Source organism: Lingula anatina, chromosome 4 (genome assembly GCF_051362555.1).
Source record: "Lingula anatina isolate TDL-2025a chromosome 4, LinAna3.0, whole genome shotgun sequence".
NCBI classification, from domain to species: domain Eukaryota; kingdom Metazoa; phylum Brachiopoda; class Lingulata; order Lingulida; family Lingulidae; genus Lingula; species Lingula anatina.
Window position 1 is genome coordinate 19,246,424 of NC_141770.1, and position 21,601 is coordinate 19,268,024.

A 21,601-nucleotide genomic window follows, 5' to 3' on the forward strand; every position below is an offset into this window, starting at 1 on the left:
GAAATTGACCTTTGACCTACTTTTCACCATGAACTGAACTTTGCAAACTTTTCTTCCCTTTTATCTCCAAAACTGGCAGAGATAGGTCCATAGTTACTATTGAACTTGAAAAGGAAGTCATATACTGGCAATCTAAATGTGACCTTAAAATTGACCTTTGACCTACTTTACACCATGAACTGAATTTTGCAAATTTTGCTTCCCTTTTATCTCCAAAACTGGCTGAGATAGGTCCGTAGTTACTATTGAACTTGAATAGGAAGTCATATACTGGCATTATAAATGTGACATTAAAATTGACCTTTGTCCTACTTTTCACCATAAACTGAACTTTGCAAATTTTGCTTCCCTTTTATCTCCAAAACTGGCAGAGATAGGTCCATAGTTACTCTTGAACTTGAATAGAAAGTCATATACTGGCAATCTAAATGTGACCTTGAAATTGACCTTTGACCTACTTCTCACCATGAACTGAATTTTGCAAAATTTGCTTACCTTTTATCTCCAAAACTGGCTGAGATAGGTCCATAGTTACTATAAAAGTTGAATAGGAAGTCCTATACTGGCAATCTAAGTGTGACCTTGAAATTGACCTTTGACCTACTTTTTATCATGAACTGAACTCTGCTAATTTCTTTCTCTTTTAACTTCAAACTTGACAGAGATAGGTCCATAGTTACTCTTGAACTTGAATAGGAAGTCATATACTGGAAATTTACTGTGACCTTGAAATTGACCCTTGACCTACCTTACGAAGAACTTAAATTTGATTGTACCCTATATTTTTTTTTGCAATAGTTTAAAAATTCTTGTTGATTGCATTTTTACAGCTTGTCAAGCACAAAACTGGTGGCTGTGTCACTTATTTTGTGTATGTGGGGGTCTATACGAATGCGCTTGCTCCAGCTGGTGGTACAATATTTGGAGGCGGTATCGCCTCTCTGATCCTCTAGTTCCGTTTCTTTTTTTCATCAAAATTATGTTAGGCATCTTGTGGATCGTATGGCACTCAGCTATTACTAATGAGTAGGTGTCGCGACTCTAGAATCAATGGGCACTTCTATTATCGTTAAACCCAGAAAAAAATCCAAATTGTTTGGGAAAAACCTCATTGGCAAAAATAGAGAACTTCTCTGTGTCTATTTTTAGAACATCTCACTCATGCCAAATAGTTAATGCGAGGGTAATGTACCAGGGAAATGGCCATCACGCCAAATTGACCACTTTAGCCCTAGGATACCTCTTAACGGGTCGTATTTCAGTCGTGATTAAGCCCGTGGTAATGCGCCATGCCACCTCAAGAGCGAGGACACACGGTTTCAATGCTGACTTGTGTCGCCTTGCGGTGCCAGAAAGTTTTTTTATAAATGGCCACTGAGCTGAAGTCCCGCTTTGTTACGGCCGTCACCAGCGGCATACTGATGTGACGGGTATCATCGTAGGCATTGTTTTGATCCGTGGCGTCATGACAAATGTCGCGTGTTCTCACCATATCCAAACACACACACCACGACGATGAGTAATAAGGCCGTTTTTACCGCTATCTTTGTCTACTTTTATTTCGACAAACACATCTTTCTTTAGTTAGACTAATTTAAAATCTGTTTGAGTATCCAATCATTGCATCATCAAGGACATTTAACTTAATTGTATAGTACCACGCTAAGTTAACTTAAGGCAACGTTCTCCTAATGACTCAATCATAATTGAGACCTCAACTTAATGCATTAATACGTCATCGTGTTGTTCTATGCTCCCGCTAACCATTATATTATCTATGAATTGGAAATTTTACTTGATTCCGTTTAACATAAAATTCATGTTTTTTAATGTATAGGACTACTTATACACATCACTTATGCCCTCATGGCACTCGTGTATCAAACGTTTATCATTCAACCATAACGTATGTACATACAAAGAAAGTGAAGAAACATAGGCAGAGATACAGTGAAGAGAAAGATTGTTATCGTAACAATAATCATGGTGATAATAAGTTCATTAACCTTACGACCAAAAGGTTGAAAATTTTCCAATTGTAGCGTTAAAAATGGATTTTTATAAAATTTTACAAAATGATCATTTTTAGGTCAAATACGTGATTAATATAAAAACATGAACTTGAAAGTATGACTTTTACTGAATCTTAAAAGGGCATTATGGAATAAATGAGGTGTCAAAAAGTTCGAAATGTGCAGTTCGAAAATCATATTTTATTTTGTCATAGCGGTGGTCTTACTGAATTTCAGATTCATGATATTAACTCTTCTCAGTTTAAGTGTACACTTTATTACCCTGGTTAATACTTTCCTGTCAAATCAAATAACAAATACAAAAGGCATTCGCCCCGAAAGAAAAAATACACCCCCCAAATGACTGTGCACCATTACTTGTCCATATATTGTATAATTACTATTAAACCACCATTCTGACATTTTCGCAGATCTCACTACGCATTTCCTCAATTAAATTAGAAGTAAACCCTTAGTCCATTCTGTGTCATCACCTTCCCATAAAGTCGTTGGTTACTGTATATATTTTCTACGTATTGTACAAGCAAGTGTTACGCGTCAAAAGAGGTGGGTTTTGGTTTTTAAATTGTTCAAATTCCACTTTAGAGGAACGAGTGATTTTCCTTCGGAGAAAAAATGGCACTGAAATAGGAAGGGGTACGATTTTAAATGGTTGAAATCATTTCGCCTTTCTGGACTTTACCGTTTGTATGCTCAAGGTGACGCGTGCACGTGTGCGGGAGCAGGATGTCATGGAAGGTTCTGGGAAGGTGGGGAATTTCCACTCTCCACACTGAAGGATCTTTCTAATTGTTACAAAACCGGCTGACGTCCTTCGAGCAATTTTGTAACAGCTAGGAGAACCTCTTGTAGAGTGTTAGGAATTTCAGTGGTGAATAAGCTTTTAAAATACGTAATGAAAAGTTTCGAATGATATCGTTTTTAAATATATATATAGCCGTTGCGGTGTCAAAGCACAGATATCACCAACATTAAGGTCCTCGGTAATGTTGTCAATGGGCCCTTACGTACACCAAATAGGGAGGAGCATTGAGCGCGCAATGTCCTACCACTTAAAATTTCAAATCAGAATACTCCAAATGGCAAAATGATGCTAAGGTAATATCATCTAATGTGCCTTTATAGGACATGTAGCAGACGAGACTTTATTACGATTGACTGCGGTTCCTTCATTAAGGAAACGCTTTCTAGTCAGTGTCTAGATCCGCGGCTGTATGTCCAGGCCAGGCTAATACCTTGTAATGGTGCCAGGAAAACCTCATCGGGCGAGTCATGCAGCGACAAAAGCTTAAATCCAATGCATCATCTTTACCTAAAATTGAAAAAGAACAATTGAACTTGTTCAGTTCATTTTATCCAGGCTCATTTTAACATATATTTACCGGGGTATGCACATGCATTACGCGGTCTTGATAGCAGAAGGGCACCCAAGCAGTGAACATAGAGCTTAAGGATGACGGTGCAATTTTGTTTGCAACATTGTAAAAAAACCCCTTAAGTTTAATTAATTGGTAATTATATACTTGCAAAGGTACAACCTGGATTATACCACGTTCCGATCTTGGATAAGTATTCTTTCCAAACAAAACCTATACATGTATTGAGAGAGAGAGAGAGAGGTTCTCAACTAATATATAAGATAATAATGTAAGATAATATATCTACCGAATAAGGAAAAAGATATATTTTGAGAATAATTTTCATCAACTATGCAAGGAATTAATCTCTATTTGCATATACTGTTCATGTTTATATTTAATACCAGTAGAGGTTAAGGTATATTATATATTGTACACGTTTCGGGGGGGGGAGGTCTTATACATCACGTGATTAACATCATCAATATTATTAGTAATTTGCTACTTTGAGTTAAGGGAAGATGCCATGACATCGTGTTATCAGGGGCGGGAGGACAGAGGGTGTGTCTGTCCTTGGAGACAGTACAAACCGTATATACCCTCTACCACACAGAGGGCCAGAGAGAGATTGTTTCACAAGATTTTTAATAAATTTGAAAAAAAAAAGATCTCACCTTCCTGACCCCTGATAGAGGGCAGTTCATATACTGTATACTGGTATGATATGTCTGTGTAGGACGGCCTTCAGACAGAGCTTAATCAGCGTCACATCGTTAAAATGCATGTATCTACAGTAAATCAAATAAAGAATCCGGCAGAGATCTTAGATAACAAGGAATATATAATGTGGGTCCGATACTGCTTTCAGTTAGTGATCAGTGTTTTTATAGAACGAAAAATGCTGTGTTTGTATACAGGCTGATATAAAAAGTAAACACATTGCTTGACGTAATACTAACAGTTAATACTAGAATGGAACTTGAAGTTCATTACCCATTTGACTTTCGCCGTACGGGAGGACGCTATAGGCAAGCTAATGAAAGTTCACCTTATTCAAGGCTTTCTTCAAGGTGAACATGACAGAGCATTGTTCCACTCTGTGTCATACACTACTTTCCAAATAAAAAGATTAATGTAAAATGTTTTGAAAAAAGAAGTATTTTAGTTAAGAAAACTTGACCTTCCTATTAAAGCTATATTCAGGCGTGAACTTGAATCCATCCAAGTTTCGGTTTTCGTGACGACGGACGATGCATTTTGTCATTTGTTTAAAGTACCTGTTATTAAAAGTAAAGGTCAATGATTTTCTTCTGATTTGCCACATTAAGTGAAAGTCATCAGTTATACCCTTACTCATGTGACCATTAGTCACAACAACATCGCCCCCCCTCCCCCTCTCTCTCTCTCTCTTTCTCTCTCTCTCTTAAAAATCTAAGGGGTTAGTATAGTTCACGTAAAAGCCAGTGAACAGCATCAAATTAAGATGTCGGATCAAGTTCAGTGGAATATTCTATTACGAACCATCCAGTCACTGAGCGGATGTTAAGATGGCCGCCTCGATAGAGGCGTCTTATCAAAGAACGCAGGGCCCAAAAAGTCCAAGGTGCTACTGATCTCCAGATAACGCCTGACGCAGGCCTTCCCGATAATTTCACTCGGGCCGTTGACATAGCAACAAGACAATTTTCTCCGCTTAATTGCGGTCGATGATATTATAATTAAGTCACGATTAGCTGAGTTTGATGAAATAATTTGATAAAATAAAATGAATAACGGCGTGAATGAAAAGTGTCTAGCATACCATAACATTGTGTGGGGGACTGCAGCCACCCCGGGCGAGGAGAGTAGGGATTATGTGCTAGTAAATGGTTAAAAAAAGGGGAGAAAATGAGTGGAAAAGGAAAGAAACCGCCCAAGAAAATCGTGGGTGTCACTCCTAAAGGAATTCTCAAAACTGGGAAGAGAAGATCTAAGAAACCCTTGAAAACGCGTCTGGCGAATCTTCATGATGGTAGGTCATTTTAAAAAGCGTGACGGTGAAGTAAGTTAAATACCACGACTGTACGTTTAAATTACAACTAATGTCATCAGACAGTTTTTGCTTAGAACCTTATTCAAATTGAACGACTTATAATTACGTAAGACATGAAAAGCAACTCGCTATGGTCAGAACTCGTAATGAGGAACTCGCTGAGATCTTGTGGATTTCAGTGAAGTCCCGCGAAGTCGTACAACTAAGCTTTCGAAGTGTAGTCAGTAACAAATCATGTGTAGTACAAGTATGGGTTGAAAGAAGATAGTACTAGAACCACTTGTACAGGTGTGCATAACCCAGCATAATAATATAAGGGTCATCATTAATAATGCCATTTTAATCAACTTTATCTTCAGCCTGTCGGATAACCCCTTGTCATTCCGATCTACGAGGATGCAAATTGAGGCATCTCCAGTAACATTACAAAATCTGCTTCTATAAAGATCTGTAACGTATGCGCTTTTGTCTTTAGTTTAGTGACAGAAAGAAATGGGTAAGTGACAAGTGATACAGTTGACCAAGAGCGTGTGTGTGTGTGTGTGTGTGTGCCTGCACGCGCGCACAACGGGTGCCATAAATAATTAATTCAATATGAAAGGGGAAAAAAACAAAACAAGCAATGTCGACAGATTACGATGATGCAATCTGTGAAATTCTCTATTCCAGCTTGTCGCCGCCTTCCACAGAAAGAAGAAGAGGACTACCCGGAGCCTCTTCCCGACCCTTCACTCCGAGATCCCTACCCCGGGGATAACCCAGGGTACGGCGCTGCGGGGTCGCCATATTCCGACTCAGACCCTTATCAGGACGACTCCGACGTTTACTTATTTCCAGCGCAGGCGGGCAACGACGAAGGCCTTTCAGACAAGGATTCGGTATTTGAGGAACCGAACCCGGATTCGTTAGACCCAGACCCGTTTGAAGGGTACGAACTTTTCGACATGTCTGCAGGCAAGGGGCCAGCCCCCGGGCCGCCAACCAAAGTGATTAAAGGTGGCGCTCATAACCGCGACAGCACCAAGGACCAGAATAAAGGCGATGATCTGGCAACACTAGAAGTTCTGGATGAAAGGGTTATACTTGAAAATTTACATGTCAGATACGTCAATGGACAGTATTATGTAAGTTTATCTTTAAATAATTCTTTTTCTCGCATTCACTAGAAGTTACTCCTGAAAACCGCTGATACAATAGGGTGTGAGTTACCTCGTTTTAAATGTTTTGAACCGCCCTTTTTTCTACATTTTATTCATGTATGAATCCGACCCTGGAATTAACTAAAATAATTTTGTTAAAATCTTACTTTCATCATCTGAAGGACCACGTTTACCAGTTCATATCTGGAGAAGTACTAGAAAAACCGCATTTGTCTGAAATAACTGCTATTAGCGCACGACTTCCTTGCCCTGCGCTTGTTTTCCCTGTTACTCACTCGGAGGAAGAAGATATAGCAGACGATAGGAATAGGCCTACAAGTTGTAACTAAGTGGCAGAATGTCACGAACCTCGTGGATTAATACATATACCTTGTCATTAGGCCAGACCTCCCTCCTACGCCGTCACGACCTATGATGTCATATGGGAGACATGGCTAGGAGTCTGGATGCCTGGAAATATTTTTTGTTGATTTTGTGATGTACGTTCAAGTAATGCAATGTGCTAAGATGTGTTTTATTTCTTAAAGGCCACATTCACCCCCTTCCCCCACAAAAAAAGAAAATAATTCAAGTACATTAAATTGAATTTTTACTAAATTTTTACTAAATTCTACTTACATTGCTGAATTTAGTGGCCTTCTTGAAGAAAACATTCCCAGTTTGAAAATATCATTCATATCTTGAAATAACAAAGATTTTTTTCATAAACCAATCTTTATGGATTTCTAGAAATTACATTATTGGTTAGGGTTTGGGCTGCTATCCTTGCTCGGTACGGAAATGGCCGAATGCTTCCGATTTACCAAGACGGAGACGTCATAAAGATCTCACCAATGAGCTTCATGGCAGATCTCGCCCGAACTGCTTGGCATGAAAAACGCGTTACGAGACACATCGGTGGTTTTGCGGTGACACAGCGTATAATATTAAAGCCCCTGTAACGCTTGTTTGGAAATCCCGATAGTTTGTGCCGAAGACCATAAAGAGGCAGTCAGTGACCCGGGGAGGGGAACTTTCCACGATTGGCTGGTAGCACACTTGTGTAGCAACAAGATGGACATTAGCTGCATTAATTCTGTCTTAATAGGGAGCTCTATATTTGGCCACCGTATAATTAAGTCATAAGGCTGCCGGTTGAATTAACATGTTCAGAAACCAAAACATTTGTGTTTTGGCTGGAAAGTTTTCCCTATTTTTATTCTTTTTGTCATTTCAATTTAATTCAATTTATTTCTGTACTGGTACATAGATTGTCATAACCTTGTACAATATAATATATTAATGACGATACAATACAATTGGTGCATTACCATTTCTCTATTTGGTAATTATGTTGCCTAGCCGTTTGTGAATGAAAAAATAATCTTTATATAATGAACATATGTACTAGTAAATTTACTCATAAAATATTCTATCTAAGCAGTGAGATAAGCCTTGGTGTGATTATAAACTATATTGTCATTTTTATACTTTTATTGTCTGGATGACTGCTTTGGGTTTTGTATCAATCTTTCTATCAACTGCCTGTCTTTGGAGTTAAAGAGGAAAATTAAATAAATAATAAACACTTGTCTTTTTCAAGCCCCACCAAAAGGGACATGTAATGATCCAACATTTTAGGATTAACACCTGTAAGATTTGACCATCCCTTTTGACGACAGAGGTGTCCGCTCTTGGCCTGTCCTATTGACTGTCACCTGTACCCAGTGCATGGGGTGACAGGTAGATGTCATTTTACCTGACATATCTCCTTGGTGCGTCACAATGCATTATCTACAATGTAGAACACAGCCTCTTAAATTAATTAATGTTAATTGAAAATTAAAATTCAGGATGGATGAGTAGTATGACATTTGTATTCCATCTTGATGTTAATGACAACACAATGTGTGACACAATATTAGATCCGCTGATATAGTTTTATTAATATGTATCAGCTGTTGTATAATTGAGTTTTGTCTAGAAAATGTATACTGAATTGAATAGGTGCATACTGTGAATTATATCCAGTCTATCAAATTCATTCGATCGGGGTTTCCTTATCTTAAAAAACTACGTCTTTGCCTGTTTTGGCCAATACTTTTGATTTGACATCCCAAAATAAGAATCAGAAAAACGTTGTTTTATTGGCTGGATGGATGGGGTGGGAAACTCAAAAGAGGTCCACTTCGGTACCTATAAAAGAGGCTGTTCTATTCGCACACTTAACTAAAATGAAAAGGCAGGACTTAATTCTTAAAACTGCATCAATTTATTAGCCTTATATGCTCTACTATTTCGTATAATTTGTTATACCCGAACCCCAACCGCTTGGCCGCATGAGAATTCGACCAAAATAATTTCCAAGATATCAAAGAATTTCTTATGTCCTGGCACTCGTCCCCTATCCCCAACCAACACAGTTTTTTTACCGTTCTTCTTGTCTTAATCTATTCAATCCAGAGATATAAAATCTACCAATTTATGCCTCCCTAGTTTTCAGGGCTGTGTCAGTACATACTGCAATTTACATGAAGTTTCTCGTTGACAAGAGCAAAGAGTGCCGTTGAGGCGGATTAATCTACTAACATCTTGATTATAAATGAGATTAAGGACCTAAGCGACAAAAATCCTCCCCCTTTCGCCCTCCAAGTCGTGTATCACCCATGTTAATCAGCAGCTAAATGCTTTCACGACACCTGTGTGGAATATGTTGACTAACTTTGATATTTGTTGAGGAAATTTTCTGAGGTAGAAACAATGGGATATTCACAATTTTTTTCTGTGTAGATAGCAATGAATGAAAGTGGTCGATATCATGAAAATATTTAATTAAGTCGAAAGTTAAATAAAAAACAAATAAATATTTTGTTTATAAAACAATCGATTCATGTATAAATCATAGCAGGTATCTAAAACCATTTTTGCACAAGAGAATGTTAATCCTAAATTAAAGTTACAATACAAAAATATATCCGCACGCCTTAAGCAACCACGATTGCCTTCTCTTTGAGTTTACGCTTAGTTTATGAAATCTAATTTCTCTTTAATTTACTTTCAGACATACATTGGAGATGTCTTGGTGGTTGTCAATCCATTTAAGACGCTGCACATATATAAAGAGCAGGTAGGATATAAGCCTATGACCTTCTACCACTTAAACTTTTATTATTTAAATCTGTAGTTGAAATTTCCATTACTTGGATGATATTCCAATCGTCATAGAGCTAAAGTCTTTGGAATGGGAAAAAAGAATTGCTGTTTAACAGACTGAATTAGATTATTTTTATGTTAATGTCGATGTTTTATACACCTGAATTAAGAGATACCTGAATGACATTTAAACTTATCATGTATATGAGACACGCAATAGTCTGGGTTCTTTATTCGTTATCATTTTGTCCAAAAATCTCCCAGCACTTGAAGAGTCACACCTAACACACTGTCCCACTAATTGTACCACACCTAACACTCTGTCACACTAATAGTACCACACCTAACACACTGTTACACCAAATGCACGGTTACACCGAACATGTAGTAAGACAGTAGGTACTAAATCGTTTTCTCTTTCCAGGATCATGAGCTTTACACTAATGCCGACAGTCGTGCCGATCTCAAACCACACATTTTCTGGACGGCAGACTCGACATATCAGCGCATGCGCAAAGACAACAAGAACCAGGTGATACTTGTGAGCGGAGAGTCAGGGAGCGGGAAAACTGAGAACTCCAAATTTGTGATCCAGCACGTGGCCTACCTGTGTTCTGGCAACTCGGATAAAAATATTTCAAATTTGCATAAAAAGATTGTCGAGGTGGGTTAAATAATTATATTTTAGTTTATTAAAGGAACTCAACCATTTCAAAAATTATTATTGTACTTCTAATCGTTTTGCTGAAAATGTCTTGGCTGATTTGAAATAGCAAAATGTTTTTAATTTTGTTTTACCTAATGTTCTGGCAAACAAATGGGTGGTTTTGTTTTGGAAACTGTAAAAAAAAAAGTGAAGAGAACGCTTTTTAAATTTTAAATTAAATTTTAAATGGCGCTGTTTTCATTAAGTACTGTCTAACGCTACATGAACATTTCAGGTAAACCCACTTCTTGAAGCTTTCGGTAATGCCCGCACTGCAATGAACAATAATTCCAGTCGATTTGGAAAATTTGTTGACATGTACTTCACGAAATATGGGAAACTCACTGGAGGTAAATATCATGATAAGATAAGAAGGAAGCATAATCACTGCAAAGGATTTTATTATTTAAGGATATTTTTAACTTTATAATTTTGCTCGAAGATGAGGCATGTAATAATGAAATAATATATAAAGTTACGGATATTAAAACTTTTTTTCTGTGAATTGCAGCACGTATCAGCGACTTCCTGCTAGAGAAGTCCAGAATAGTGCAGAAAAGTCCACAAGACAGAAATTTTCATATATTCTACTACTTATTTGCTGGAATGCCAAAAGATATGTTGGAGTACTACTCCTTAGAGAAACCAGAAAAATACAGGTAATATGATCTCTCTCTGTCTCTCTTTCTCTCTTTCTCTCTCTCTCTCTCAAACCCCTTCATTGACTTTTGCCAGTGTAGTATTTTCAGTCCATTGCATTTATTTCAAACTTAGTGCCAACATCGTTTACTCTCTGTTTCAGAATCCTTCGAAATACGGACGGTACACCGATATTCGAGAGCCAACAACACATGTCCGTGTGCAAAGATATGTTCGTTCATCTCAATGACATCATGAAGTTAGTTGGTTTTATCGCGGAGGTAGGTTGTTCAAACAGTGGGTCATTAGCTATGATGCTGTACATTGTTAACGAGAGTAACAATCTCCGATTATGCTTTAGAAGCTCATTGTTCTAATATCATATACACTTCACAAGCATTTTGGTGCCACGCATACATGAAAGACGTGATAACCACAGGCGGGAAATATGTGATAACTTATAACTTATCATCTGGTTACATTTATATAATGATATGTAGGAATAATGACACTAATGTACACTAATGTTGGAATGATTTAAATTATGAAACAGTAAGTGTGGTTAAAGAGGACTTCCTAACGAGAAAAGTTCGTTTTTTTACAAAATAAGATATAAAATAAAAAACATAAAATCAAGCACGAGTTGCCATCTTAAATATTTTAACAGTAATATGACGACACATTTATTAAAATTGAAAATAACATGAAAAAGCACGCAGCTCTAGATGTGTCCTTCCTGTTCTAACACAGTCTTCAATCAATCTGTTTATTTATTGTCTATTCTCAATTGCATCGCACACCACCAGCTGTGCATTTCAGAGGGTCAATAGCTTTCCATTCAATTCTCTTCACAAAATATGGAAGCTAAACGTGGCACTTCAAGTAACATGTATGGTTTTCTGTTCAGGACATCGCGACAATCTTCACCTTGCTGTCCACAGTGTTGCACATCTCCAATATTGAGTTCGTGGATGATGAGGACACGGACGGCGTTTACATTGAAGATGAGGCTCCTCTGGACATAGGTAAATATCCATACTTATCTTCACGTGTAAATCTTTTTTATGCTAAAAATTATCTTTTATTCTGGTTTTAACAAGTTTTCTAGCTAGCATAAGCCACATTTTGCGATTTAGGCGCACTGCTTTATAATTAATACCTGAATAGTTTTAGACTGTATCATCAGAAAATTAAGTATGAAATTATTAGAAATAACTGTACAGTGCAGACCTACTGCAGACCCACACGTAGAAAATACATGTCATCAATGAACTGCCATTCTACTTAATCGCATTGATAACATTCTGTATTATACTATTTTTCAGCCGCTGATCTGTTGGGTGTGAACGAGAGAGAACTGACGAAAGCTTTGATTTCCAACATTTCCCGCATATCAGGTATTCTGGTCGTGTGATTGAACCGTTTTGAACGCGTGCCCTCCAAGTTCTTTATTTGCTCGGGCTAAAGTCAAAAAGTACATTATTGAAAGACTCGTAAAATTGAGAGCATTACTATCACGTTAAGACATAATGTTAATTTTTCCAAAACTTTACTTAGGTTAAAAAAGGAGGTTATCTTTTCAAATATATTTTACTATTGCTTGATTAAATGCCTTAGATAAAATAAGACTGTTCACATGAAAAACTATTCTCTAAAAATCTATTTTCTATTCGCGGTATCTTGCGATCACTCCGAGCGCAGCCGAGAATTAATTACAGCTTTGGAAGTAACTGGCTCGCGCTGCCAGTAATTACGCCGCGGGGTATTCAGGGCATAGACCGTGATCACAAGATACCGCGCATAGAAAACAGATTTAAAAAAAAAAGATTTTTCATGTGAACGAAGCCTAAAATAAAATATAATAACACAAGGTCTATATCTCCAAGTGCATCACTAATAGCATAGACGACTACAAATTTGGGGTGGCAGTAGATTTTCCTTTCATATTAATTATAATCATACAAAACTGGTGTTTATCACTTGCTGTTTTGTCCATACAGGAGAGGATGTCGTAAGTTTGAAGAACAAACATCAGGCCAATGACGGACGAGACGCTTTGGCCAAGGCGCTGTACGAGCGTCTGTTCGGGTGGATTGTCGCACAGATCAACCATCAATTGCAGCCAGCCAAAGAACAAAGGTGAGGCAATTATAGACCTCAGAAGTAATTGGCTGTTTTTGAAGATTCTTATTCAAATGAGAAACACACAGTCGAACTCAGATTTGTGAATGGATTGATTATGCAAAGATTGCAACGAACTCTAAAAGAAAAGTTGCAAAAGCACATTCACAATAAGTCTGTTTTACAGTTTTTGCTTTTCAGCATACGTTTACCTTGCCACATTTTACTGCAATTGGTTTGTCGTAATTAACAGCATCTGTCACCAAGACTCATTTTTTAATATCTGTCAATTTCATTTTTCTTTTTCAGAAACGACAAAGGCCCCACCATGGGTATACTAGATATATCTGGTTTTGAAAACTTTAAAACTAACAGTTTCGAACAACTCTGCATCAACGTGGCGAACGAGCAGCTACAGTTCCACTTCAACAACTACATCTTTGTCCAAGAACAGAAAGACTACGAAGACGACGGCGTAGACTGGACTACTATTGAATTTAAGAACAACGAGAATGTACTTAACCTCTTTATGGAGGTAAGTGTGACGTCATACGTGACGTACTCAAAACACATGACGTAGATATTATTATAGGTCTTCGAGTTTACGTTTTGCATATATCAAATGTCCATGTACATGTAGATCCAGGTTTTTAGCTGATTTTACTCACTCTTTTCTTTTTTGCTTGTTTTCTTTCAGAAATACTCATTTAAAATTCCGATCTTCTAAGTGAAAAGTAACACACAATTTTATAATCGCCAATGACGGTTTTTGATATATAATACAAGAATTGGCTTACAACCATCATACCGATTTGTCACGCGATTATATGTTATTTTGGTATATTCCAACTTAATAAACCACATATAATGGAAACTTTGCTCAAACAGGTCTGTCTGGCGAAGTGTACCGTAACACACTACTTTTCCCTCTGTAATTTTTTTTCAACAAATAAACCAATGTTAATAGTGTCGTTCCACAGGCTAGGCGCAGCCAGTAAATCTGTTTGAAGTTGCGTCATGCTTACTAATAAGCTTCCACAGACGGGATATTGTATCTAAATGACTAAACTGACATTGGACAGGATATATGGCATCGGCTTCACAACAACATCACAATAGGCATTGTAATAGTACGACATGTACTTCGACGGTGATGGCGTCTTACTAATAATTGTAATTATACTATTACTCTATTCGTATGAATTTGTGAAAGTCTTTAGCCTTTGGCATTTAGGGTATTTGTGACAGTTTGAGCTGAAACTGTGTTTTTTTCTTTAAAATGCAATCTTAAAATACGTTTTGTCGTCTCTCACAACTTTGGTGTTTATCTAGACGGAAATAATATGGGTCATGACACGGTGCAACTTTTTTTCTCTTCAGTCAGCTTGTGACGCGTGTTGGGACTCGATTGAAGTGTTAAGGCTCTGTGACTAGTATCATGGCGACGTCCCTATATGTTCTTTGATATCAAACGGAAACACTTTACTTTATGGTCAACATAAGTCATCCGAGACCACAACACGTATGTTAAAGTAGCAATGAAATATACATACTTGTGCACTCTTGCAACACAGCCACGGCAACAGGGACGCGGAGGGGGGGGGGGGGGGGGGGTTATGGCGAATGTTGCAAATAAATATATATACAAAAAAATGAAACACAGAGGGGGCGCTTGTGATGTAACAGTATCGTAAACGGTTTACAACATTATACTGCTTTAATTATGCATGTGTTTTCATTAATGTTCATAACAAGAGAATAGGACCTGATTTCAAAAGGGCCGACGGGACAGAATACTCATACATGAGAGCCATTGAAAAGTAATAAATTTATTTGACGCACAGACAAATAAACCATGTCCTCAACCATCACGATTTGACTGAACATTTAAATGTTTAAATTATTGCATTTTAAGGCCGTATTATATGAATATGTGTGTACCCTACAGAAAAATCCGGAACTAAATAGAAATCTGTCTAATGGAAACGTGAATAAAATAAAGAATAACACAAAAGCCGAAGCATCTCTTCCGTAGTCCTGTGATTAGGCAGTATTTTGCACACTTCAAATATAGGTTTTAACTGGAATTCCTGACCGAACTGGACAAATGCTGGGCAAAGACAAATGCTAGATTTTCCAGGAAAAGTGCGCTCAAAATTTATAAAGAAAGGAACTTTTCATTTCACGAAATCGTTATCAATGTGCATTTTTAGCAAAGCTATCAAAAAGATGTCTAACCAGTCACAGCACCCACACGATGTAAACTTTAAGACATATAAAATGCCATTACTTTCTCATCTCAGACGGTTGCGGTTGGGTCTTTTTTATCAAGTCATGCCATCTCGGGGCAAAAACAGGGCTTTGCGCTGTTTGTCACCTGAATGTCAGGTGTTGACGGACTTAAAACAAGCCACAAAATATCAAAGTATACATATAAAAGGCGTTCATGTTGAGTTTGACACCATAACGCGGCGAGCGTCCATAAATCTGGTCTTGTATTCGATAATGGAAACAGATGTGCTCTACCTATACTACCCTGCTTACAACTGTAAAGAATAAAAACACTCTTTAAGTGTGTTGAATAAAGTGAACGGGTTAAAATATCCATTGTCTCTGCTAATGCATGGCGCCCTCTTGCACTCTTGAGAAAAGTTCATCGAAGAATCTCCGTCATAACCAGCTAGAAGATTTATGATAAAGTTCTTAGTTGTTACAATAGCACCCCCATAATAAACACCGTAACCAACAGATTTACTTTTGTACAGAGTTTCTTGAAATATTTGCTAAAGAAGCCAATTTGATTATCAAAGTTATAAAATATAGGCCTACGTGTTTTTGTAATTATTTTTAGACGATGTGGTTTTAGTCTTGGTGTTAAAAGTTTTGACTGTGATTGGATATTTCAGGCTGAATGCTTAAGAAAAGAGTAAAAGATTAACGAAGCTTGTCAGTTATTAAGTTATTTGCCATGTGATTTATTCGCCAGTGACTGAAGCATCACTGCGCATGAACAGAAAAGGAAGCTTTATTGCAAAGTCCGAACAAAAAAGAATATGAATGAACATTTACTTGCATACTTCCAGGCTATACTAGAAATCTTTATATAAGTAAATAAAAACTCTAAATAAAAGGCTAGGATGAGATATTTTAAATAGAATTGTATGCCGTGTCCTCATTACTGAGTATGTTGATTGTTTTAGATGTGTTAAATATAAAACAATGCGCAGAAATTAGTACACTGTAGCACATCATGCCCTTTAAGAGCAACGCCTGCCCATGACTCAATTCACTTTCGACAATGATTTATTTTTCATATATTGCTTCCATGTGAAATGCAATATTCTCATTCGAGGAAGAACTAACGAAGACTGTCTTTAATACACTGAAGAAAACAGCGCGTGCGTGCCCCGCGCCATCAAGAGCGTCATATTATCCTAACATAATATAACATATTGCTTGCACCCATTATCCACACGTTAATTCGTACTGGTGACTTTCTCGACTGACCGTGCCGTCACTCGCCTCTCTGTACTGTTTCTATACTTGTACTCTCAGATTTTTCGACTTTCTTTGACATTTACTTGTAGGGTGAAGTCGTAGAAATTTTTGACTCGTTGATAATGCAAGTACGTAATGGCAGTAGTTATGATATGTCCAGTTTTGTGGTTATCCTTCACTCACTTATTTCGCCCCAAAGTGTGTGGAGCCAACTTAATGTTTGCATGATTATGAAAGAAAAGAACCACAAACAAGGCTGAAAATAAAAAACAAATGTATTTAATCCATTTTGTCATGTACCTCACATAAAAGTTAATATCATTCCCTTTTCTCCTTTAAGAAATACCGCGGCTTTTTCGACTTGCTGGACGAGGAGACAAAGTTCCCGCAGTCCACTGACATGAGCCTGGTCCAGAAGCTGAACAGTAACCTGAAGGACAACAAGGCCTACGTCAGCGCTCCGGGCAGTGACACCGCCTTCGCCATCACGCATTACGCCGCAGATGTAAGTCGTCTGCCATATGGCGTCAATTTCAATAAAACTTCGAATAGGTGTGCATTTTGGAAAGTTCCTGTTTTTAATTTGATAGCTTTAGTGTCTTGTTTCGCAAATATCGTGTTTAAAAGGGGCTTAAAATTGTTAATTCTATATTTGTTGTTAAAAAGATTAATATGTTGAAAGTATATCATCGGTAGTTTCCAAAAGAGTTTAGATTAAAATATTTTAGAAATTTTGGTTTCGTCAACAAAGGTGAAAGTGTAAAAAATGTTAACTGGGTCATTTTAGGTGATATACAACGCCAAACAATTCATGGAGAAAAACCGAGATCGACTTGGTGCCGTGCTGGTGAAATGCCTTCAAGACAGCGAGATCGAACTGATCAGAGAGCTCTTTAGCGTGGATCTCAATTCGCCAGATGGCGTTTCAAGGTATGTCTTTTAAATCAAGAAAAGTCATTGAGGATGATTAACTCACACATCGTATGTTTTGGTTAAACAAGTGACATTTCACAAAAAAACAGCATATGAAAGAAATAGTTTTGTGACTGGAAGTTTAATTTTTTGGCTTTATGTTATTGTAATGACAATTTGAACACATTGAAGAATAACTTGTGCCACACAGGAATTCTAACATTAAGATAAGATCGACACGCTCAATGAACATAAGGAGAAATATTACATTTAAAATTAAAGAATTCAGATGAAATTTCAAATTTGAAGCAATAATTTGAAAATCTTTTTCACCTGTCGTTCGTTCTGTACCTCAGGTCTTTGAGCACAAAGCACCTGGTGCGTTCCCCAAACAGCCCCATACTGTCCCAGAAACGTCGATCTGAGAACCTTTCCAAGAAAACTGCCCAGGAAATCACGCACTACCAGTCGTTCAGATCTATCGTGGAGAAGGGAAATCCCAAGTACGACACTCTACGAAAGACGCAGACGGTGGCCGCGCAGTTTAAGGTAATCCAAACTACTTAACTGTTGAACTAAATGAATAACAATGACAGAGATTTTAGCAGAGCTTTCGAGAAAGCGTTTGATGATAACAAACTGTTGTGTAAAGAAATCTACAAATTCAAACTATTTCCCCAAAATATTTGTTGACTAATTCTCCTTTTGATAGCTTTCTGTATAGTTCAGATTTTATCCACTGTATGATAAATATCAAGTATCAGTTTCCTAGAAATATCGCTGTGAATAAAGACGTGACTCGTCAGTCATATACTGTATATACAAAAAGTGTGTGTACATTGCGTTTAGCGTAAAAAGGGAAAATAAACGTTCAAAAATTAGTGCGTTGAAGTTTCTACACATTATGTCTTGGAATGGTTAATAAATTCATGATTTGACCTTGACATACTTTGAAATCGCGTTCTGTAATTGTATTTTCACATCTTTTAGATGTCTCTTGGAGAGCTGATGAAAAAAGTTTCCGCTGCCAACCCGTGGTTCGTGAGGTACACAATTTTCTTTTCGTTTACATATTTGTAGGCTTCTGTTAGCATATAAAATAGCAAAGCCCTTCTATGATGAAATGGTAAATAGAACTGGATAAAAACATTAAGATTACAGGAAAACATGACCTCATCGATACTGGAAAATGTAAATGTAACATCAACACAAAATCGAAGTCCATAAGTGTTTTTCTTTACTTCTGTTTTTGTATCGGTGAATTTAAAAAACAGAATCTTAATGAGTCCTGAAGTATAAATAACACTTACAAAAAAAAACTCAATAAAAATTGAATTTCTCCTTCAGATGTATCAAATCCAACAACCAGCGCCAACCAGACAAGTTTCAGAGCGACATGGTGATTAACCAGCTGCGCTATAACGGCCTGGTCGAGATCGCCAGGATTAGGAAGAACGGCTACCCAGTGCGAATAATCTTCGCAGATTTCCTGGAAAAGTAAGTTTTGTTTGAGTGCTTAAACTGAGATTTCTTTTTAAAAAAATACTAACCACATAAGGATGCGAAAACTAATTTCATCATTTTTTACTAATAAAGAATTATATACAATACGATTGAAAAATAAATAATAGACTGCCAGCTCATTGATTTGCAAACAGAACGTGATACACATTGACGAATTGATATTAATGTATTTATCGTGTTTATTTTTTTTTCTTAAACGTGAAACCAGGTAACATTGTTTTGATATTTTGAAAACAACATATGCATTTGCTAACAAATCTGTCACTGACAGAGGTGTCAGACCGATACGAATTTATAAAGACTGTCTTGTAACGTTTTCTATTTAATTAAAAATAACCCTATCCAATTTTCATTCTCCCTCTCAGGTATAAGGCCATAGCTTTCGAGGGCAAGACCCCCGTGGAGCCACGCCCTCGCCACTGCAAGACCATCCTGGACGCCGTGAGCACAGACGGCTATATACTGGGAAAGTCTAAGGTAAGACACAGACAAATATAGATACAGCTAAACTGTTATAGACTACTATATTTCTTAGACATGTGGATAGTTACAGCTACTGTTACACTTCTTAGACATGTGGAAAGTTACAGCTACTGTTATACTTCTTAGACAATTTGGATAGTTACAGCTAAGCTAATGTTATAGCTCTCGGGCATGTGGATACTTCCAGCTTTACTGTTATACTTCTTAGACCTGTAGAAATTTACAGCTACACTTCCATTATACCTCTCAGACATGTAGATACTTCCAGCTAGACTACTGTTATACTTCCTAGACCTGTAGAAATTTACAGCTATACTTCCATTATACCTTTCAGACATGTAGATAATTACAGCTAGACTACTGTTATACATCTTAGACATGTAGATAGTTACAACTAGACAATTGTTATACTTCTTAGACATGTAGATAATTACAGTTATACTACTGTTCTAGTTCTCATTCATGTGAATAGTTACAGCTAGACTTCTGTTATGCTTCATAGACATGTAGATAATTACAGCTAGACTTCTGTTATGCTTCTTAGACATGGTTTAGAGAGAAGCGTAGGCTCTGCTGATGAGTTTTATTAATGTTTGGTCACTTTCTCTTTCTTTTAATAAAAACAAAAAGACAATCACAGTAATATACTATCTATTAGATTACGTTAGTTATGAAATAAAGCATGGTATGTAATTATCCGCATGCATGTGGATAAAAACAACACTTTAGTTAACACCAACTCAGCACTATGAATAGACCGTCCACAATAACTTGAAATTCAGAATCATCATATGTAGACTGCGTGGCTTTTTATGTAATATTATTCATGATAGAAAACTAATATTCGACCTATCTCAAAATACATTGAATATATATGCAACTTATCTTTGAGAATTGCTACTTTGACAATGTTATTGTTTTCTTATAATTGGAGTGTAATGATATGAGTCCCACTAATGTCCTCAAGCACGGAAACGCAAAATAACCCTTTATTGTTTTCTTGAGGAAGAGTTTGAGAGTTGATAAGCAGTGGATTTTTTCAGTGTCCCTTTCAAACCAAACAAGAAACTATTTTTATCAGCTCCTTCGCGTTCTTTTTTGATGCTCCCCACGGCGTACAGCTTCGGTCAAAATGCTATATGCGCACTCGGGGTGACTTTTTATAATCTTTCTAGCGAACTTGATAATTAAATATATAAAAAAATGTCTGGATTTCATGAAATTGTTCTAAAAACGTTTCGTCATATATTGTTGTTTTTTTTGTTTTTTTGTTTTTTTTTTGCAGACCATTCAAAGAGAAACATCCATTGTTGTGCCATATCTATTTGTCACTGTTATTTTGATAACTTTTGATAACAATTAATGATAAATAATAAATATTAAAACATTTTGAAGTGGTAAAGCGCAGGCATCGTCCAAGTTGTATCTTAGCATTCTTGATGTTATCAGTAGAACTAGTGGTATTTTGGTTTAGTACTTTCCTACCAGGCATCTGACAAATAAGGTCAGGAAAATAAATAGTTACGGTACCACAATGGAAGCACTGTGTCAACTCATAGACCGTCACAATAGTCACAAACCCAGGAATTTAATGGCGCAGATTCTGCAAATTTTACCATGGCACAGAAAATAGTTCTCACAGGGCGCTCGCACAGGTTATTCCACTACCCCTATCTGGTCCGGTCCCTGCTGACGTTATTAGTGCCAATTATAATAACGCGAGTACAAGTCCAACGAGTTAATTAAATTATCACCATTCAGCTAAATAGCTAGATTGGAAACTGTGCACAATGACCTCCTGGATATAAGCAGTTCGACATTTGCTTGTCTTTCAATTTTCCACCTAATATTGGTGTATTTTGTATATGCATATATGTAAGAATAGTAGTGTAGAGAGCCTGCAAAATGTGTCTGTTAACGTATTTATTTCAATGTTCATTTATTCACTGATATAAGTTTTTGCAAGTCAGAAGTTAAATAAAAAACTGCTAATAGCTATTTAG

At 37.0% G+C, this 21,601-nt stretch overlaps 1 protein-coding gene across 3 annotated transcripts in view; it reads left to right on the forward strand.

Moving 5' to 3' along the window:
• Positions 1-21,601, forward strand: part of LOC106176978 (chitin synthase chs-2) — a 39,335-nt gene that overhangs the window by 4,784 nt on the left and 12,950 nt on the right. The window contains exons 1-17 of one of the 3 annotated variants that reach the window (XM_013559579.2): positions 5,205-5,402; positions 6,093-6,547; positions 9,624-9,689; positions 10,140-10,379; positions 10,657-10,771; positions 10,933-11,080; positions 11,224-11,341; positions 11,968-12,085; positions 12,386-12,457; positions 13,061-13,199; positions 13,491-13,716; positions 17,020-17,184; positions 17,467-17,609; positions 17,948-18,140; positions 18,582-18,637; positions 18,939-19,088; positions 19,481-19,592. In XM_013559579.2, the coding sequence (XP_013415033.2) occupies positions 5,279-5,402; positions 6,093-6,547; positions 9,624-9,689; positions 10,140-10,379; positions 10,657-10,771; positions 10,933-11,080; positions 11,224-11,341; positions 11,968-12,085; positions 12,386-12,457; positions 13,061-13,199; positions 13,491-13,716; positions 17,020-17,184; positions 17,467-17,609; positions 17,948-18,140; positions 18,582-18,637; positions 18,939-19,088; positions 19,481-19,592 (2,640 nt within the window). In that variant the 5' untranslated portion in view covers positions 5,205-5,278. Of the gene's footprint in view, positions 1-5,204; positions 5,403-5,811; positions 5,920-6,092; positions 6,548-9,623; positions 9,690-10,139; positions 10,380-10,656; positions 10,772-10,932; positions 11,081-11,223; positions 11,342-11,967; positions 12,086-12,385; positions 12,458-13,060; positions 13,200-13,490; positions 13,717-17,019; positions 17,185-17,466; positions 17,610-17,947; positions 18,141-18,581; positions 18,638-18,938; positions 19,089-19,480; positions 19,593-21,601 lie in introns of those variants that run through there. The other 2 variants (XM_013559581.2, XM_087010493.1) reach the window with 2 other exon arrangements.